This window comes from Nelumbo lutea, chromosome 3 (genome assembly GCF_056320005.1).
Source record: "Nelumbo lutea isolate HS-2025 chromosome 3, American lotus-T2T, whole genome shotgun sequence".
In the NCBI taxonomy this organism is placed as follows: domain Eukaryota; kingdom Viridiplantae; phylum Streptophyta; class Magnoliopsida; order Proteales; family Nelumbonaceae; genus Nelumbo; species Nelumbo lutea.
This window is the reverse complement of record NC_142686.1, coordinates 35,190,129-35,210,284: the sequence shown is the minus strand read 5'-3', so window position 1 is coordinate 35,210,284 and position 20,156 is coordinate 35,190,129. Positions and strand designations below refer to the sequence as shown.

At 38.9% G+C, this 20,156-nt stretch overlaps 1 protein-coding gene across 2 annotated transcripts in view; it reads left to right on the top strand.

Moving 5' to 3' along the window:
• Nucleotides 1–20,077, top strand: part of LOC148864200 (type I inositol polyphosphate 5-phosphatase 12-like) — a 76,364-nt gene extending 56,287 nt beyond the window's left edge. Inside the window, exons 6-11 of one of the 2 annotated variants that reach the window (XM_088980804.1) lie at nucleotides 3,563–3,728; nucleotides 3,831–3,871; nucleotides 4,017–4,284; nucleotides 5,013–5,136; nucleotides 5,217–5,574; nucleotides 19,364–20,077. In XM_088980804.1, the coding sequence (XP_088836930.1) occupies nucleotides 3,563–3,728; nucleotides 3,831–3,871; nucleotides 4,017–4,284; nucleotides 5,013–5,136; nucleotides 5,217–5,574; nucleotides 19,364–19,708 (1,302 nt within the window). In that variant the 3' untranslated portion in view covers nucleotides 19,709–20,077. Of the gene's footprint in view, nucleotides 1–3,562; nucleotides 3,872–4,016; nucleotides 4,285–5,012; nucleotides 5,137–5,216; nucleotides 5,575–19,363 lie in introns of both variants that reach the window. The other variant, XM_088980803.1, reaches the window with a different exon arrangement.
• Nucleotides 20,078–20,156: the final 79 nt, after the last annotated feature.

Genomic DNA, 20,156 nt, shown 5'->3' with positions numbered 1-20,156 from the left:
TCTCTCAACGGAAGTATGTGCTAGACTTGCTCACTGAAATAGACAAAATGGGTGCAAGACTAGTGGCTACTCCTATTGATATGAGTCACAAACTTTCTGCCTTGGATGGAGAACTATTGAAGGATAAGGGAGTATTTCAAAGGTTACAAGGGAAATGGCTATATCTTTGTATGACTCGGCCTGACATTGCATATGCTGTCAGCTGCATTAGCTAGTTCATGCATGCTCCCGGGGACACTCATATGTCAACAATAGAACGAATTTTATGTTATTTGAAGAGTACTCTTAGGAAGGGCATTCTTTTTGCTAAGCATGGTCATATGAAACTGGAGGCTTACACAGATGCTAACTGGGCGGGAAACATTGATGATAAGAGGTCAACATCTGGATACTGTAGCATGGTGGCATATAATTTTGTTTCTTGGAGGATCAAGAAACAATCTGTTGTTGCCAGATCTTCAGTTGAGGCCGAGTACAGGGCTATGGCTCATGGAGTTTTAGAGTTACTTTGGCTTCGATCCTTGATGGAGGAATTAGGTGTTGAGTATGATAAGCCATTGATGCTATATTGTGATAACAGGCCGCCATCAACATTGCCCACAATCTGGTGCAACATGATAGGACTAAACATATTGAAGTTGATAGGCATTTTATTAGAGAAAGAGTGGCTTCTAGAGAAGTTTGTCTACCATTCATTACATTTGAAGAACAGTTAGCTAACATTCTTACCAAGGGAATCTCCAAGGCCAAACTACAATGTGACAATGGCAAGTTGGGCATGATTGACATCTATGCTCAGCTTGAGGGGGAGTGTAGAGAGAATGGGCCAAATGGCCCATAGGATGTTCTTATTTATTTATGTTTCTGTTTCTTTTGTTAATGGGCCTTTTATGTTTATTTATGTTTATGTTTAATTAAGTTAAACACCCAATTAAGGGCCTCTCTGTAAATACAAAAACTCTGTAAATTACTTTTTAATAAAAGGATTAGGGAAGGGAGTGGGGTTTGAACAACTTCTCTCCCAAAACCCAATTGCCGCCAACTTCTTCTTCTTCTCTCTTTGTCGCCAACTTCAAAGCAACCTTGTAGCAATCCTGCACTCCTCTCCAAGAATTGAATCTTCTTTGAGATCTTCTTCTAGAGAGGAAGGAGTGTTGACTCTAAGCTTTGATGGTAGTGCCCAAGGCTCTACAGGTCAAGCAAGAATTGGAGATGTTATCCGTGGGGAGGAATATCTGTTGGGCTTTTAGTGGTCCGATTGGGAAGGCAGATGCCACAACAGCGGATGTCTTGGCTGCACACTTACAGGAATGCGTTTTGCTAAACAGCTAGGTTTTTCCTCTCTAACCATTGAAGGGGATTCCACAAATACTATATCTTGGTTAAGGGAGAAGGAAACAGGGCCTTGGAGACTAGCACACTTGCTAGCTGAAGCTAGGGATATTTTGGGCTCTTTGAATGTAAAGCTGGTCTGGATTCCTAGGGAGCCAAAACACTGTTGCTGACAGCCTAGCAAAATCAGCGGTTCTGAGAGAAAGTTTGTTTAGTGGAAATTGTTTACCTTTGCAATTTTGCCTTAACCGTTTCAGACTACTGTACATCCTCTCTTGTTCTTCTCTCTTTCACTTTTCAATAAAAAAGTTAACTTTGCTCAAAAAAAAAAATCGACTTTGACAAAGCTGCACCTGAGCAGCAGTTATCCTTTAATCTGTGTTTGGTTTTGAAAGAAAAGGCAAGAAAAAGAAGGTAAATGTAGGAAAACCTATATAAGGTTCGTACATGTTTCCTTACCTTTCCCTCTCCTTTCATTCAAACCAAACACAGCCTTATTTACAAGCTTCTTGAATGAGAGAAATCTTGATTCTTGAGCAACACACATCTATCTTCTTTCTCTTGCATACCTTTTGAATGAATGGCCTTGAAGCACTTGGATAGAAGACTTTTCACACTTTGAATGACTTAAGGCTGCAAGACTTAACCACAGAATTAGTAAAACCAGTGAGTGAGTTTATTATCATCAAAACACATTTGGCTACTGCCAACAAAGGAAAATTGTAATGGAAGGGGGACTCAAAAAATGGTGTTGCAATGGTTGCAACACAAAAAACACAGCGCATGATAATATTGGAACCACTTGAAAGAGCTGAGAACCTTATCATCAGAACGGAATGCAAGTTTTATTTGGACCTATAGCTCAGAAAATATACTGGTCAATGCCATGACCAATAAAAGGGTAAACAGTGTATACATGGTTTGGGGTAATCTGCTGTAAGGAACTTAATGTAGGGTGAGGGACAAGTGCCTCGAGAGAGTGCATGGCATCCTATTTCTTTTGAGATGATTGGCATACTGTACATATTCATTCTTTAGTTCAACTAAGGAAATGTTTCATAGTTCCTAATAAGAAAACAAGTTGAATTTACAAAATTACAAGACCTGGATCTTACTGAATAAATAACTCATTCACCAAATGACACCAAAATCAAACAAAACAAACAAGTACTGACCTCTGTAAAATCAGATGAAAGAAAATTCCATGGTTTCTTTCCTTGCTTTCTACACCTGCATTATGATGGTATCTTTAGGGCTGATAAGTTGATTTGTTTAGAACTCTTTTTTTCTCCCCCTACAGCAAGAGACAAACTGGGAGGATGTAAGAAGTGCAGTGAAGCGTGCTAGTGCCCAGAAGGTTGTCAGAAGCTATCCAAGTTTAAAGATGTTTCTTGTTTTCTTGCTGGGTTCTGGGCAATAAATCTAAACTTTGTTGGTTAGTGAAGTGGCTCTTCCCTGCCCTTTGTCTTGCCAAGGCATTGTCTACACTGTCAGCAGACAGGACTCCAAAAATAGTGTACCTATCTCCCTTGCTAACTATTTGTCCCTCTAACTATATGTCTATGCTCACAATTCCCAAGGGCCCAAGCACTCATTCTTCAACCAGACTGCTACAACTGCTCCTGACTCCACCTTCCATCAGTATGTTCTGATATTTGATTTTTTTTTCAGCTTTAACCCTCGCTGAACTGCCAGCAGTTCTGCCCTTATGGATTTTCCAAACTTAATAGGTAGAGTGCTAAGGTATGTCCATCACTATTACTGAAAATGCCTCCCGCTCCTAAAATTCCTGGGCCAAAGTTGCAAGCAGCAGCCTACCATCAATGGAGAATGAAGAGAAAACATCCATGGACTAGTTTGCTGTATTTTTTTTTATCTTCTTCCTCGCCCTGTGGAAGCCATGGTCTGAGGGGTTCCTTCTGGCTTTTTATGGATGTAAGAAGTGCTTTCTGCAGTCTTCTGTTATTCAAATTCTGTGGCATCACAAACTCTATAGTTTACCTTCTTCCTATACATGGAAAACTCTGACAGATAACTTTTTGTTTTTCATCTTTTCTAACCAACACATACATATAAAGAAGAAGAAGAAGAAAGAAAGAAAGAAAGAATAGAACAAAAACTTTGATTCCAACATCAAAAATTAATCAAGACCTTCTGTTTATATTAATAGAAAAAGTTTGTTGTACTTTCCCATTTATCCATTAATGTGACTAGGGATTGTTTTAAGCAGGGAGCTGTAGGTTTGCGACTGAGAGTATATGACCGGCTGATTTGCTTTGCCTGTTGTCATTTTGCTGCACACCTTGAAGCAGTCAACCGCCGAAATGCTGACTTTGATCATATCTATCGAACAATGGTCTTTAGCCGGTCATCTAACCTGTTTAATGCTGCTGCTGGTATGCTGCCATACCTGTTTTTGTATTGCTCTCTTGCCTGCTTCGCATATTTATGTTGGCTACTTTATTCTTCTGGCTTGCCATTGGTCCTCTCTGTTGCAGCTGGTGTCTCATCTGCTGTTCAGTTGCTTCGTGGTACAAATGTATGTACATACTTTAATTGGTCTCATAGGAGTCTGATATTAAAATTTATTTTACTTTTTTGGTCATTTTGATCTTCAAATTTATTATCTTGTGAGTTATTGGTTCTTTAATGTTAAGAGTTAAAGGGCATTGTTAATCTTACAGGCAGCTGGTGTCCATACTGAAGATGCAAAACCAGAGTTACCTGATGCAGATATGGTTGTATTTTTTGGTGATTTCAACTACCGGCTTCATAGCATTTCTTATGATGAGGCAAGGGACCATGTTTCACAAAGATGCTTTGATTGGCTCAGAGAAAGGGATCAGCTTAGGAAAGAAATGAAAGCTGGGAAAGTTTTCCAAGGGATGCGTGAAGCGCTGATAACATTTCCTCCCACATACAAGTTTGAAAAGCACAAACCAGGTTTAGCAGGTAAACTTCACTATAGAAAAGTATAACTTCTGGGTTGACTGGCACGAAATAAATTTTTTTATGGTAACATTAATTGAAAAAAGATATACAACCTAGCACGTGATAAGGTAACACCCACATACAAGAAACCAACAGAAAATACTAGTTACTTATCATTTAGTGACTTGTCTAAATTCTGGTAATATCAAGACCCACTCTGCAACAGATTTGCTAATTGCCACCACTATCCTGTCCAATGTCCAAGTTTTGTCTTCAAAAATTCTTTTATTTATTTCCTTCCAGATGTTCCAGCATATTTCAAATGGAATGGAATTCTAAATTATTCTTTCTATCCTGCTTCCTCTTATCTTTGGCCAAGAAGAAAAAATTTCTGCAGATGTTCTTGGTTGAAAATCTTGTACCCCAGACATAGCTGTGAACAGTCTCCAAATAAAACCAGAAATCTTGTAGGAGAGAAACAAATGGCAAATAGTTTCCTCCTGGTCTTTGCATAGGAAGCACATGTTATCCATGTTGAAGCCTCTCAATTTCAGGTGGTCCACAATTAGAATGCTGTCCCTTGCTGCAAGCCATGCAAATGGCCATCTTGTTATCTGGAATTTCTTTGTATTTTTATGCCAGATATGCTAATTAGTCTATGGTTTTGATTTTTGAGTGTATCTTGGGAATCTATGGTTTTTCCTAATAAATGTTCTAGACTCTAATTTGTGCCATCTATCCCTTTCTAGGATATGATTCTGGTGAGAAGAAGCGCATCCCTGCCTGGTGTGATAGGGTATTATACCGTGATAATCGATCCACTACAGCATCTGAGTGCAGTTTACAGTGTCCTGTAGTTGCTTCTATTATACAGTACGTTTCTTTGTAGTATTGCTTCCTAGTCAATGATTTTAATCTTATTTTATAAGATTTGAAATATCCATTTTTATCAGGTATGAAGCTTGCATGGATGTCACAGACAGTGATCACAAGCCAGTTCGTTGCATATTTAATATTGATATTGCCCGTATGGATGAGTCAATAAAGAGACAAGAGTTCGGAGATATCATCAAATCTAATGAGAAAATCAGGGCCTTAATTGAAGAATTATGTGTTGTTCCTGAGACTATTGTCAGCACAGACAACATAATCCTTCAAAACCAGGACACATCCCTTCTAAAAATCACCAACAAATGTGCAGATGACAAAGCTTTGTTTGAAATTATTTGTGAAGGCCAGTCAACTGCGGAGGATGGTAAAGCTGTTGAATATCGTGCAAGAGGTTCCCATGGCTTTCCCCGCTGGCTTGAGGTAACTTTGCTTGCTTTTTTGTCTGAATATATTTATGATCATTTCATAGTGCACTCCATATTTTTGTATATTATATACCTAATGGTGTTTATATTTTTAACAAGTAGTGGAAATTTTCTTCATAAGAAAAAAATGGAATTACCGAGTACTAGTATGGACTATGGAACAATGAGATAAGAGCATGTGTGTGGAAAGTGTCTATACGTTATTACCACTTGCAGATGTTTTTTCTATCAATATTATCAGTTGTGAATATTGTTCTAAATATGCAAAGAAAGAAGAGTTGAAAGAAAAGAGGGAAATGAATGATCTGTGAACTTCGATGAATCAGTGTACTAAGAGATCTCTTTTATATTAAAACTGAGGAAAGGAAAAAATGCCCCTAATTAGGCAACTACACAAATAGTGTTGTTTTAACACTCCCTGCCAATCTGACCGGTGATATTAATCATGACCAACTTACCCAATAAATCAGTAAGCTTTGATTTAACCACTCTTTTCACAAGTTCATTAGCAAGTTGACATTCAGATTTTACAAGGTAAGCGTATTTTTCTTTTTCTATACAAAACTTTTTTCCTTGATAAAATTCCTATCCACCTCAATATGCTAAATGTGGTTGCACTGAACAGGATTGTTAGTTATTTGGGTATTTAGAATGAACAAGTGAAAAAGGATCAAGTGTCTCTTATGTTCCCTTGAAACAAAGAGCACTCTATGATGCTTACTAAATCGACACAATTCACACACTAAATTTGTAACTGACCCTAAAGGAAGAACCAACTTTTTGTAGACTTAGAGAGATGGATGACCATAGTGGCAATGCCACTAGTGAGGAGTAAGGGGTGAATGAAGAGCTTTCTGTGAACCACCATCATATAGATAATATAGTCCTCCAATTTCTTGCCCTCCACCAATCGTCTTTCCCATATTGAGATCCTGCAAAACACAAGAAGGATAAAATGAGTCTGAGCAACTAGGGGATTTAGTTAGCTTACAAACAACAGACTAAAGGGAAATTTGGGCACACATAACACAAAAGATAAGGTAAGATTAGAATTAATGGACACATTACTAATACTATTATACTAGTGGAGGAGGTAGTATCATCAACCAAGGTGACACTCTGTGATATGGAGGGAGGAGATAATGACTAACAAATTTGGAGACCTAGTTGTGTGGTCTAAAACTCCAGAATCTACTACCCTAAGGTGCAGACTTAGGACGGGAGTCTAAACAAGCTATACCTAATTTAGCAAGGGTAGCAGTAATGCTGGAAGAAGAAGATTGCCAAGCTTCTCATACTCATCACATGTTATAGGTACTAATTCCTTCTCCTTCCCACCTCTCATCTCCAACTGCAGCATGGTTAGCCCAAGTGGATGGTGGCCCATACAAATCATCACAAAAGTTAACCATATCTCCTTGACAGCCATAGTGATTACATTCACACACCAACCCATGACCATCACTCTACATCTGCCACCAGTCATAGCAGTTCCTCTCCACCACCACCACTACGATCACCTATGGAACCACGACCAACACCTCTCATAGCACCTTTGCCCTGTACGCCCTCTATCAGCACCTCCTCCTCTAGCAATAGCCAAAGCCAACCTCTTTGATGTAGGGGTGTTCTCATTATATGGATTGGAGATTCTTCTAATATGGGAGAAGAGGGATGAGATATCACTGCTACCCAAAATTTGTTGTTGTTGTACCTTCAAATATGTAGAAAGGGACTGGTATACATTCAACTCATTTCGTAAATATTTTAGGGCTGAATAGTATTCCTCCACAGTTTTTTAAACTTGTTGAAGGAAAATAATCTTGATACAGCTGATATATCATTATCATATTATCTTGACCAGAACAAAGTTGCTTCACATGATCCCAAATTTCTTTATTCGTAACTATGAACATAAGATTAACACTGATGATTCTCCATGTTATTTCGTAGCCAAGTCATAATCCATGCATCCAATCATTATATCTGTAGAGGAGATGGGCCGAATGGCCCATAGCCCACTGTTGTTATTTCTTCTTTTTTCTTCTGTTTTGTTTTGTTAATGGGCCTTCTCTTATGGACCTGTTAACATCTTTTTTATTTTGTTTAATTAACTGGCCACCCAATTAAGGGCTTACTTGTAATTTCTGAAAATTAGTGATTAATTTTTTAATGAAAGGATTAGGGGAAGGAGGGATAGTATGAACAACTCTTCTCATCACCCTTCTCACAACTGAACTCTTCTTCTTCTTGCTGCTGCTATCTGCTTTGTTTTTCTCCTTATTTTAATCAGTTTTCTTGTTCTTTTGGGACTGTTTTTCTTCTTGGTACCAGAGCAGGTCCCTTTTTTCTTTTTTTTTCCCCATACATTGTGTGTATGGAGAGCTGAATCAAATGATTGATTGAAAAAGATATTCAGCCCAGTTGGTAGTGGTTTCATGGAGAAAAAGGAAGATATCCTTCTCATCTTTTTAACGGTTTTTGGTTTTTTTGCCCAAAAACCCTAATCAACTGGAGAGTTCTGATTGCGGGTCTCATAGGAAGCTTCACCTTGGCGCTTAGTGGGTGAAGGAGCTCTTTTTGATTACCTTGAAGATCAATCCAAGTTTTGCACAGTTCTGTGAAGCCTATAGGGAGCGGCTGCCTTTTTTCTATTTCTCCCGGGTTCCGGGTGAGACACAGTTGGTTGTTAGGGATCTGTGAAGGTTGGTACTTGGTGTTTGCTATTTCCTGTCTTCTTTATTTGTCATCTGAAACCGTTTTAGGAGTTGTTTAAGGAAGATGGATGCTTCTGGAGTTGAAAATAAGATGGGCTCTCAGAGTCTGGATAGGTTCTAGGAGCACCTGTAGACTCTTTATTGGCTATGACCACAGTCAAGCTTGATGGGACTAACTATCTAGCATGGTCACAATCAGTAAAGATACATGTTTGTAGTAGAGGCAAGTGGGCATATATTTCCGCGAGCAAGAAAGCACCAAAGGAAGATGACCTGTCTTATGAGAAATGGTTGCAAGAGAATTACACCGTTATTGGGTGTTTAGTGAATTCGATGCAACTAAAAATTAATCAGCACTATTTGTGGATGAATTCTGCCAAGGAAATATGGGATAGTGTTACTAAAACCTATTCACAAAAACTGAATGTGGTCAGGGCTTATAAGTTAAGAAGTGATATGAACAATCTAAGGAAGGGGAGAAACCTTTAGTAGTCTACTTCTCAATGCTGAAATCCTTGTGGCAAGAGAGAGATCTCATGGAAACAGTTGTATGGCAAAGTACAAATGATGCAGAGACATAGAGAAAATTAGTTGAGAGGAATAGGGTTTTCGAATTCCTGACAGGGTTGAATCCAGAATTTGATATCACTAGACAGAATTTGTCTTTAGCTTATGCCATGGTGAGTAGTGAGGAGAACAAGAGGATGGTTCAAGTTCAAGGGACTATTCCAATTGACCATTTTTCTAATATGGGGTTGAAACCTAAGATGATTACAGGTGATATAGGGAAGAAGGAGGTTATATGTGAATACTGTAAGAAACCAAGACATACAAAGGATAAATGTTGGAAGCAACATCCGGACTTTATTCCACCCCGGTTTCAAAAGAAGGTCGAAAATAGGAAGATCGGGAGTGCCAATGCAGCCATAGTGTCGGATAATGACAGGAGTGCCACAGATGAGAAAGATGCTACTAAGCAGTTAGCTGTTATGAAGGTAGAGTATGAGAATTATGGGAGGATGATCAGCCACCTTGAGAGTGCAGCCACCTCCTCCAACTCTTCAGGAAATCCAACTACGTCTGCATTTTCTCATTCAGGTATACGTGCTACTGCCAACCATGCAGTCATCTCAGGTAATCATAGGATTCCTTGGATTATTAATTCAGGTGCTTCTGATCATATGATTTCTACTATGTTTAGCAATTATGACTTACTTTCTGGCCATGATAAGATTACCCTAGTCGATCGCTCTCTTGCTCCTATATCTGGCAAGGGAGTCATCAAGGCCATTGACTCCCTTTCCCTTACTCCTGTCATTCATGTCCCTAAACTGCATACTAATTTGATGTCAATGAGTAGCCTAACTAAATCCTTAAACTACAGTGTGTAACCTTCTTCCCTTCTTAATGTGTTTTTCAGGACATGAAGTCTCTGAAAGTGATTGGGAGTGGCCATGAGGCGAATGGAATATATCCGCTAGATGCTCTTGGACAAAGCCAAGGACAGGCTGAAAGAGTTGCTTTTGGATCTACTTCTTCAGAGTCTTTTAGTCGTGTCATATTATGTCATTTTCATTTGGACCATTTATCCTTTTCTGCTTTGAGTCATTTATTCCCAAAGTTGTTTACGGGAATTAACTTGTCTAGTCTTCATTGTGAGTCATGTGAGTTATCAAAACATTGTAGTGGCACTTATCCTTTAAGTAATAAGAGATCCACTTTTCCTTTTCATATCGTGCACTCTGATGTGTGGGGGTCATACCACTTGCCTTCTATGGGTGGTTATCGATGTTTTATCTTGTTCATTGATGATTTTTCTCGGTGTACTTGGTTATTTTTTATGAGATCTTGTGACGAAGTTCCCAAGCTTGTAAGACAATTTTATGAATTTGTTCTTACCCAGTTTGATACAAGAATCAAGATATTTAGGTCTGATAATGCAAAAAAAAATACTTTGAGAAAAACCTAACCTCTTATCTCATTGACTTTGTGGTCATCCACCCAATCTCTTGTGTTCGCACTTCGGACTCCGAAACAAAATAAAGTAGTTGAGAGGAAGAATCGTCACATAGTTGAAGTTGCAAGAAGCATTTTGTTTGCCTCACATGTTCCTACAAAGTTCTGGGGAGATGTTGTTCTCACTACAACATACCTAACCAATTGTATGCCATCCATAGTTTTGTGCTTTAAGTCTCATTTTAATCTTCTTTGTCCAGATAAGGACCTTTTTCTCTTCCCCTCGTGTCTTTGGCTACACCTGTTACGTACACATTTCTAGTACCCAGAGACATAAATTTGAACCAGAGGCCAATAAGTGCATTTTTCTTGGTTATGTTTCTCACTGCAACATACCTATCCAATCGTATGCCATCCATAGTTTTGTGCTTTAAGTCTCCTTTTAATCTTCTTTGTCCAGATAAGGACCTTTTTCTCTTCCCTTCGTGTCTTTGGCTACACCGGTTATGTACACATTTCTAGTACCCAGAGACATAAATTTGAACCAGAGGCCAATAAGTGCATTTTTCTTGGTTATGTTTCCACATAGAAGGGTTATTGCTGCTTAATCCTAATAGTGGGACTTGTTATGTCTCAATGGATGTCACTTTTGCTGAGGCCACTCCTTTCTATGGTTTATCTTAGGGGGAGCATCGTTCTCAGGGGTAGTATTTGTCACAGTTGTTTGCACTCCCCCTTGTTCCTGTTGAGTCTTATTCACTTGAGTCTTCTTTTGTTAGTCCATGAGGGAACAATCATCGCCAGATCCATTCACTATTCTTGTTCCTCCTCCATTCCCCCCTCGTCCTCTTTCTACTCACAGGTGGTAGTATGGTACCAGTGGCAAAAGACCAGGAGTGAGTAGTTTGTTTCCTCTACACCACATGAGCCTCCTACACTTCCAGTTACTGAAGAGACAACAAGTACTGAGGTCACACCCTTGCAGCCTCCCTTCCCAGACCTTCGTGTCCTTATTTCCATAAGAAAAGGTAAACAGAAGTGTATTGCACATTGCATTTCTAAACATCTTTCCTATGGCCTTCTTTCTCCTTTATATTATTCCTTTCTTTCCTTTGTTGCTTTTAATCCTATACCCAGGTCTATATCAGAAGATTTTTCTATTCCATAATAGAGGGATGCTATGAGAACCAAGATAGAGGCTCTGCACAAGAATGACACATGAGAAGTGGTTGATTTGCCTGAAGGGAAGGAGCCAGTGGGCTGTAAATGGGTGCACACCATCAAATATCATGTTGATGGCTATATTGAGAGACACAAAGCTCAATTGGTTGCAAAAGGCTACACACTAATTATGGGATTGACTACCTAGAGACTTTTTCCCCTATTGCAATCTATGAGGGTCCTGCTATCTTTGGCAATTCATTTAGATTGGCCCCTCTATCAGCTAGATGTGAAAAATGCCTTCTTGAATGGAGAATTACATGAGGAGGTTTATATGTCTCTCCCACCAGGGATGTATGGCACAAACATGGAGGGTAAGGTGTGCAAGTTGAAGAAGTCTCTCTTTAGGCTCAAACAGTCACCTAAAGCCTGGTTTGAAAGGTTTAGGGCTGCTCTTGTTAAATTTGGTCACACAGACTCAGTCTAACCATACCCTCTTTGTGAAGAGGGGAGGTTCATTGGTGGTATATCTTACAGTCTATGCGGATGACATTGTAGTGATTGGGACTGATGTGATAGGGATTGATAACCTTAAATCCTTCCTTCACGCAAAGTTTGAGATCAAATACCTGGGGGAATTGAGGTATTTCCTAGGTATTGAAGTGGCTCAGTCTAAAGGTGGAATTTTTATTTCTCAACACAAGTATGTGCTTCACTGAAACAGGTAAAATGGGTGCAAGACCAGTGGCTACACCTATTGATATGAGTCACAAGCTTTTTGCCTCTAATGGAGAACTATTGGAGGATAAGGGAGTGTTTCAAAGGTTACTAGGGAAACTACTATTTCTTTGTATGACTCGCCCTGACACTGCATTTGCCGTTAGTTGCATTAGATAGTTCATGCATGTTCCCAGAGATACACATATGGCAGCAGCAGAGAGGATTTTATGTTACTTGAAGAGCACTCCGGGGAAGGGTATTCATTTTGCTAAACATGGTCATATGAAATTGGAGGCCTATATAGATGTTGACTGGGCAGGCAACATTGATGATAGGAGGTCAACTTCGGGATACTGTAGTATGGTGGCAGGCAATATTGTTTCTTGGAGTAGCAAGAAACAATCTGTGGTTGCTAGATCTTCAACTGATGCAGAGTACAGAGCTATGGCTCATGGAGTTTCTGAGTTATTTTGGCTTCGATCCCTGATGGAGGAATTAGGTGTTGAGTATGACAGACCACTGATGTTGTATTGTGACAATCAAGTTGCCATTAACATTGCCCATAATCCTGTGCAACACGATAGAATTAAACACATTGAAGTTGATAGGCATTTCATCAGAGAAAGAGTGGCTTCTAGAGAAGTTTGTCTACCTTTCATTGCATCTGAAGAACAGTTAGCTGACATTCTTTCCAAAGGAGTCTGCAAGGCCAAGCTACAATATGATACAGGCAAGTTGGGCATGATTGACATCTATGCTCAGCTTTGAGGGGGAGTGTAGAGAAGATGGGCCAAATGGCCCATAGCCCACAGTTGTTATTTCTTTTTTTTTCTTCTGTTTTGTTTTGTTAATGGGCCTGTTAACATCTTTTTTATTTTGTTTAATTAGCTGGCCCCTCAATTAAAGGCTTACTTGTAATTTCTGAAAATTAGTGATTAATTTTTTAATGAAAGGATTAGGGGAAGGAGGGATAGTACGAACAACTCTTCTCCTCACCCTTCACACAACTGAACTCTTCTTCTCTCTTCTTCTTCTTCTTGCTGCTGCTGCTATCTGCTTTGTTTTTTCCCTTCTTTTAATCAGGTTTCTTATTCTTTTGGGACTGTTTTTCCTCTATATCCTCATATCCTCTTTCTAGCTGTGAACATTTGATGCACTTCAACTTCCCTTTTCCAGTAAGAAAGACCTCAACTGATTTTACCCATGGAACATAATTAGTACCATTCAATTTAACTGAAGTCATCTGGACAGCAGTAAAATCTGGGTTAATCAATCCAGATTTATTTTCACTACTAGAAAGAGCCATCAGAGCATATCTGAATCTGAAAAACAAAATAACTAGCAATTGCACACCTTCATAGACCTCTGGCTACCATCTTTCAGCACCAACACACTTCTGAACGTGATATCCCAATAAACTGCCATTTTAAGCACCATACAAATGCACAAAACAGATGTAACATCTCATTCAAGGACTGCCAACCCAAAGAAGCTAACTATAACTGATTGCCAACCTCAAGAAACTCAACTAGAACAACTTGCATCAACTCAAAACTCCTTGATTGGCAGCACAAGAAAACCAAAGAAAACTCACCTAAAACACATACCATACAGCCATCTTTGAACTGCCAACTAGGTCTCAAACCGCCATTCGACTCATACCAACATTACACCAAAGAAAACTCACCTAAAACACATACCACACATCTCTCTGTGAACTGCCAAGTAGAATTCCTCAAACCACCATTAGACTTACACCAACAAACTCAAACTGAGTCATAAAATCCTAATTCTTTGATCTGATCAGTCACAACAAGTCAGCATGATCTTCTACTATGAGAAAAGATTGAAAACTTGTTCACAAACCAACTAAAAGGGTCTCAGATCGAATGGGGTATCGGGGATGCTCTGGTACGGTGATACCATGAAAACAGCCTGGAAACGATCTCAGAAAAACAGAAAGAGAAAATACCAGAAATCTGACCAGAGATTGAGAGGAAAGAGAGAATAAATAAGAAAGAAAGGAAATCAGGAAGAACAGAATAGGAGAGTTCGACCAACTCCTAACTGCTGCCCAGATTTTATTTATAGTATAATGTATTGTAAAATTACAAGAATACCCCTGTTTAAGAAAAACAAAGACACCTAAGTCTTGCCGCTTATATGCTGCCTATATTTCCAAAACTTTGGAAACAGGGGGAATCAAAAAGGATCACTTGATTAGCTGGCCAACAATGTGCTAGAGCAAAGAGGAAGGGGGGTTAGGTATGGGAATGGTGTTTTTGAGAAATTCCTCTCTTCTTCTAGAAAAATGTCTTTTTTGATTTAGAAGCTATGACATTTGGTTATAAAAAGCACTAATTCTCTGTTAGATAATGGTTAGGACATATGACTTAATGTTAGAACAACTAAACAACTCCCTTCTCCTCAACAATTTCTTCTATCTTGCCCCCTTTCCTCCATTTTATCCATTACAATGCTCTCTCAGATAATAGAGTCTGATTTTGGGAAGACCTTTAGTGGCAATGCCTGCCTTTAAATGATAAATTCCAAGATTTTTGTACTCCATCTCATTAAACCAAAAAACAATCACTATCTTCCTTCGTACCACTTTTTCTTCACATGGATTGGTGTGTGATTTGGGTCCAAGGGAAGGACCAAGAGACCATGAGATGACATCTATAACCTCCTTACTTGAATCATTGGAGTGAGTCTTTCTTGATAATGCTAGTAGTGATGATAGGGTCTTAACATTGAACTTATTTCTTTGTGCATCCTATTTTAAATATCTCATTAGCCCTCCTCTTTATTTGATCTGTGCAATCAAATTCATTTGGAAATCTATTCTATTGAAAATTAAAGGTTTCTTTTGGGAGGCCTACTATGATAAAATTAACACCTTTGAGAATCTTTAGAGGGAAAACCCTAAAGATTCTAGCACTTAATCAGAAGTTTTGCATTGCCTAAGGCTGGCTAATTTTTTTATATAGTAAAAGGAATACTTCATAAAGAAAATAAAAGATACCATCAGGTTAAGAACTTTCACTGACAAATACTAGCAAAATTCAAACACCAACATAAACATTAAAGTCCATTACCCATTGTTGGTCCCAGCTATCTGGGGTCTTGGGAGGGGTGGACTGGATTTTGTACAAACATTTGGCATTTTTTCACACGAAGTAGCCGCTCTTAGAATTGAACCCACATTCTCGGGCTTGACAACCCCGAGATTTTACCATTTCAGTAAATAATGGCCTCTCACCAACAGAAACATGAAACAAAAAAAAAAGAGCTAAAAACTACCCATTAACAAACTGCTGAGATTCCCATAACTTCTCAAAATCATTTTCAAGTTTTTGAATTCGGAATGAGCAAGTGCCCACTCAACCCAAGAAGACCCAATATCTGTCACTAAGTTAACCTCACGTCTAGTCTTGCCTTTAAATATTCTATTGATTTGTTCTCTCCAAATTCCCCAACAAGCTGCAAAGGAATGATACTCCAAAATATTTTAGTTTTCTTGCTTCCAGAGAATCTTGGCCAAAAGCACCTTGAATAATGAAGAAAAGAATAACCAAACGAATTTGCAACCTGACAATAAATAAATGAATTCCATGCATCTTCTTCATGCTGTTTGCACATGACACTTGAGCTGGAAAGTTGAAATCTAAAATCCCCTAGACTTCAAGAGATCAGTTGTGACAAAACTATCCAGCTATAGAAGCCACACAAATGCCTCTAATCTTCTCCATTTTCTCAGATACCACTGTAGGAGCTTTGAGAAGTGATAAATAATAAACCAAAAGGCTCATTAAAGCACATTTGATGAATGTAATCCTCCCACCCAGTGACAAGTATCTGCATTTCCATGATGTCAACTTTCTTCACACCCTGTCAATCAGCAGCTTCCTTGTGGACAAGACGAAGCTCTTGCACCTATGGGAATACCCAATTATGTAAATGGAATCATACAAATCTGGCAATTCAAAGTAGGAACACAATCATCAATCATTCAACCACTCCAACTCCAATCACAAAACTCACATTCAGGTTTATTTTTAAACCGAAAAGAAAACCTTCAAAATTTTATTTAAAATGGCTTTGGGATTCAGTGCTTTCTCAACCAATGCATTAAGAAAAACCAATGTATCATCTTCGTACTGAAGATGAGAAAGTGACAGCCCAGCAACAATCACTTTGGATCCTTCAATAAGCCCCATCTCGTCACTAGAAAATAGCATAGCACGTAGCACAACACCACTTGTTAATTTAGCATTCACACATTCACTAACAATCAAAAAACATCTAAAACCCACCTTTTAACAATAAATGTCATCTGATTTGAACTCGAAGATTATTAGCCCTAGTTTAGAGAAGAGCAGAAAAGATAAGAGAAGAGAAGATAAAGTTTGAGGAGAAAAATGTGCAGCAACTTATTTCTCTCCAGCCCCTTCTTGTTATTTACATGAGAACATTGCACAAATATAAGGATTGACAAATATGCCCCTACTTAGGTGGCACTAAGATACAAACATAAAGCACAAGACAAAATAAGCCCAGGCCCATTACACCCAATAATGAGTAACAAACACGTAACAGAATGTAATAGGCCCAAGCCCATACTATTAGGTCCCACAACACTCCCCCTCAAACTAAGGATAGGTACCTATCATGCTCAGCTTGCATAGAAGCTCTAGAAATATCGATCTAGTAAGACCCTTGGTGAACACATCTTCTAGCTGTCTTGTAGAAGGCATGTAAGGAATGCATAGGTCTGCAGAGACAGTCCTTTCTCTCACAATGTGACTATCAATTTCAATATGTTTGGTTCTATCATGCTGAACTGGATTATCTGCAATGTTAATTGTGGCTTAATTGCCACAATATAACTTCAAAGGTCCAGTCATCCTTATCTCCAGTTCACTTAAGAGAATTTTGAAGCAAAGTAATTCAGAAACTCCATGAGCCATAGCCCTATACTCAACTTCAGCACTTGATCTAGCTACTACAATTTGCTTCCTACTTCTCTAAGAGACTAGATTCCCACCTACAAAGTTGCAGTATCCTGATGTAGATCTCCTATCTCCAGATGAACCAACCCAATCATCAACATCGTAAGCCTCCACATCAATTTTAGTGTGATTCTTGAACAATAGTCCCTTTCCAAGGCAGGTCCTGAGGTATCTCAAGATCCTTTCTACTACCTTCATATGTAAGACCCGAGGAGCATGCATGAATTGGATAACCACATGAGCTAAATAGGCAATGTAAAGTTTGGTGAGGGATAAATAGAGTAGTTTTCAAACAAGTCTTTGGTATCTCTCTTTGTCAAGATATAACTTTCCATCACCTTCTTGTAGACCATGATTCTGCTCAATAGGGGTGTCTACAAGTCTTGCTTCTAGCTTTTCTATCTCCTTTAATAAGTCCAAAGCATATTTTCTTTGATAGATATAGATTCCCTCTTTGGATCTAGCAACTCTTATCCCTAAAAAATACCTTAGAGATCCCACATCTTTGATCTCAAATTCTATGGCTAAGAAGCATTTCAACTTCTGAACCTCACTCGGGTCATTTCTAGTAAGTAGTAACCACCATATGATCAACATACACAATTAATGTTGTTAGCTTTTCTCCATTTCTTTTGTAGAACAATGTGTGGTTAGCATTGCTTTGTGCTTAAGTCCATACAAGGCCCTCTTTAGTCCGCACACCTTTCCTCCCATGTCATACCCTGGAGGAGGGTCCATGTAAACCTCCCCTTGCAAGTCTCTATTCAAGAAGGCATTCTTGACATCCAAATGATGCAGTTCTCAAGAGAGATTAGCTGCTAGTGAGACTAACACCTATATGGTATTTAACTTAGAAACTAGAGCAAATGTCTCCTTATAGTCAACATCCTCCTTTTGTGCGAATCCTTTTGCAACAAGTCTAGACTTATACCTCTTAATAGAGACATCAGCCTTGTGCTTGATAATATAGGCCCACTTGCAGCCCACCGTGTTCTTCCCATCTGGTAGATCCACTATCTCCTAAGTATTTGCATTCAATAAGGCTCCCATTTCCTCATGCATCGCTAACCTTCATTTGGGATTGCAAACAGCCTCAGAGTACCTGGAAGGAGTGGGAACATAAGACAAGACAAAAAACAAAGGAGTGATAGGTAGGAGACAAATGAGATTAGGAAACAAATCAATTAATAGGATAAAGGGTGCATGATGAACAGGTTTCCTCAAGGCAATAAGCAAATCAAAATCAGAACTAGTGGAATCAGTAGGAGGAACAGAACCTTTGTCGGCATCAGTAGCACCCAATTGGTTGTAGTATTCAGCTAGCATATCCCTCTTTCTCTTTCTGCAATAAAGAATTATCTCTTTTATCATTAAGACTAGGAGTAGAGGCTTTCATGCTAAAAGTAGTGTTGACTGGTGCCTCATCAATAGGAGTCTCTTCTGGATAAGAAGACTCAGTAGAAGGGGAAACTTCTAAGATGGGAGGATCAGAGGGAGCAAAAGAAGCAGCAGGAGCATGAACAAAAGGATTGTTCTCAGAGGAAATCTCTTCCACCCCACAAGTCCCCCCCTAAAGAGAATTCTGAGAGGGTTCAAAAAAGGACTATGACTCACAAAAGGTGATATCTTTGGTAATGAGCTTTCTTCTAGAAATAGGATCAAGGTACTTGCACTCCTTTTGTGTGGTTGAATAGCCTAAAAACACATCATGGATAGCTTAGGATCCAACATGTATAAAATAGACACAACCAAAGCCTTTGGAGGCAAAGAAAACAAATGTTGATTTAGAGAAGGGAGTTTTCATACCCAGTAACCGTAGATGACATTTTGTTGATTAGGTAAGATGCCGTGATTACTGCGACTCCTTTCATGTCACCATGCAATTAATTGTTGTATAATGATATTCTTTATATCTAGAACTTAGATTTGATGCAAAAACCCAGACATGGCCCATATTGATTAAACTTTATAGTGGTTTTATCATGGTGTAATAATAATGCTGTCTTACGATTATAGTTTGAATAATGGACCAGTTGACTGTTCTTGACAAATTATGATATATCAACTATCGGTCATCCTGTGAAGTGCTAACATGGGTGCTGTATTGTATAAAGGCATTGCCAAAGAACATGATCACCGTAACTTGGCTAAATGGTATCCTCCTGCTTTTAATTAATGCCGTTTTGAGTATCATTTTATTGTTCTTGTGGTTGAACAGGTCACTCCAGCAGTTGGTGTTATCAAACCTGGCCAAACTGTTGAGGTTATTGTGCGTCATCAGGATTTTCATGCCGAAGATCTTGCTGATGGCAACAGCAACCAACAGAACTGGTCATGTGAAGATAACAAGGACAAGGAAGTAATACTGGTTATAAATGTCCAAGGCAGTTGCAGCACTGAGACAAGAAACCACCGAGTTTCTGTTCGTCTTTGCCCTTCAGCCAAAACCTTACGCACTAGCAGTTCTAAGAAAAACCAAATCAACTTCAACCGATCTGATTCCCAAAACCGCAGTGTTTCCTCGGATGTAGTTGATGACGCACGCAATTTACAAACTCCATGAAATGGCAGAATATTCTTTGGGAAGGAAATTAATCCATCTATCTGCCTAATGATTGAGGCAAGCATCCATCTGATGCCAGAGACATTCTCTTCAGACTGCATGGTAGATGCATCTTGATGTAAATAGCACTGAAGCTTATTTGCCATTTTTATGCATTATGGGACAGGTGCTATTGTTTGTTAGAATTTTTATCCATTATTCTGGTACAAATTGTTATCCATCATTGGTTATGGCCCTTATTCTTGCGCAAATTCTTCAATTCTTACCCCCCCCCCCCCAAATTTTGTTTAATTGAGCCAAAACAGCTTGTAATTTTCTCCGGGACCTTCCATTCAGTTTTCTTATGAAAATAAAAAAGACTACAGCAAACATCAGGATTCAGGAGTCTTTTATTTCCTTTTTGTTCCTAGTAAATGCCATTTGAATAACGATGGGCATTCGTTTTTGC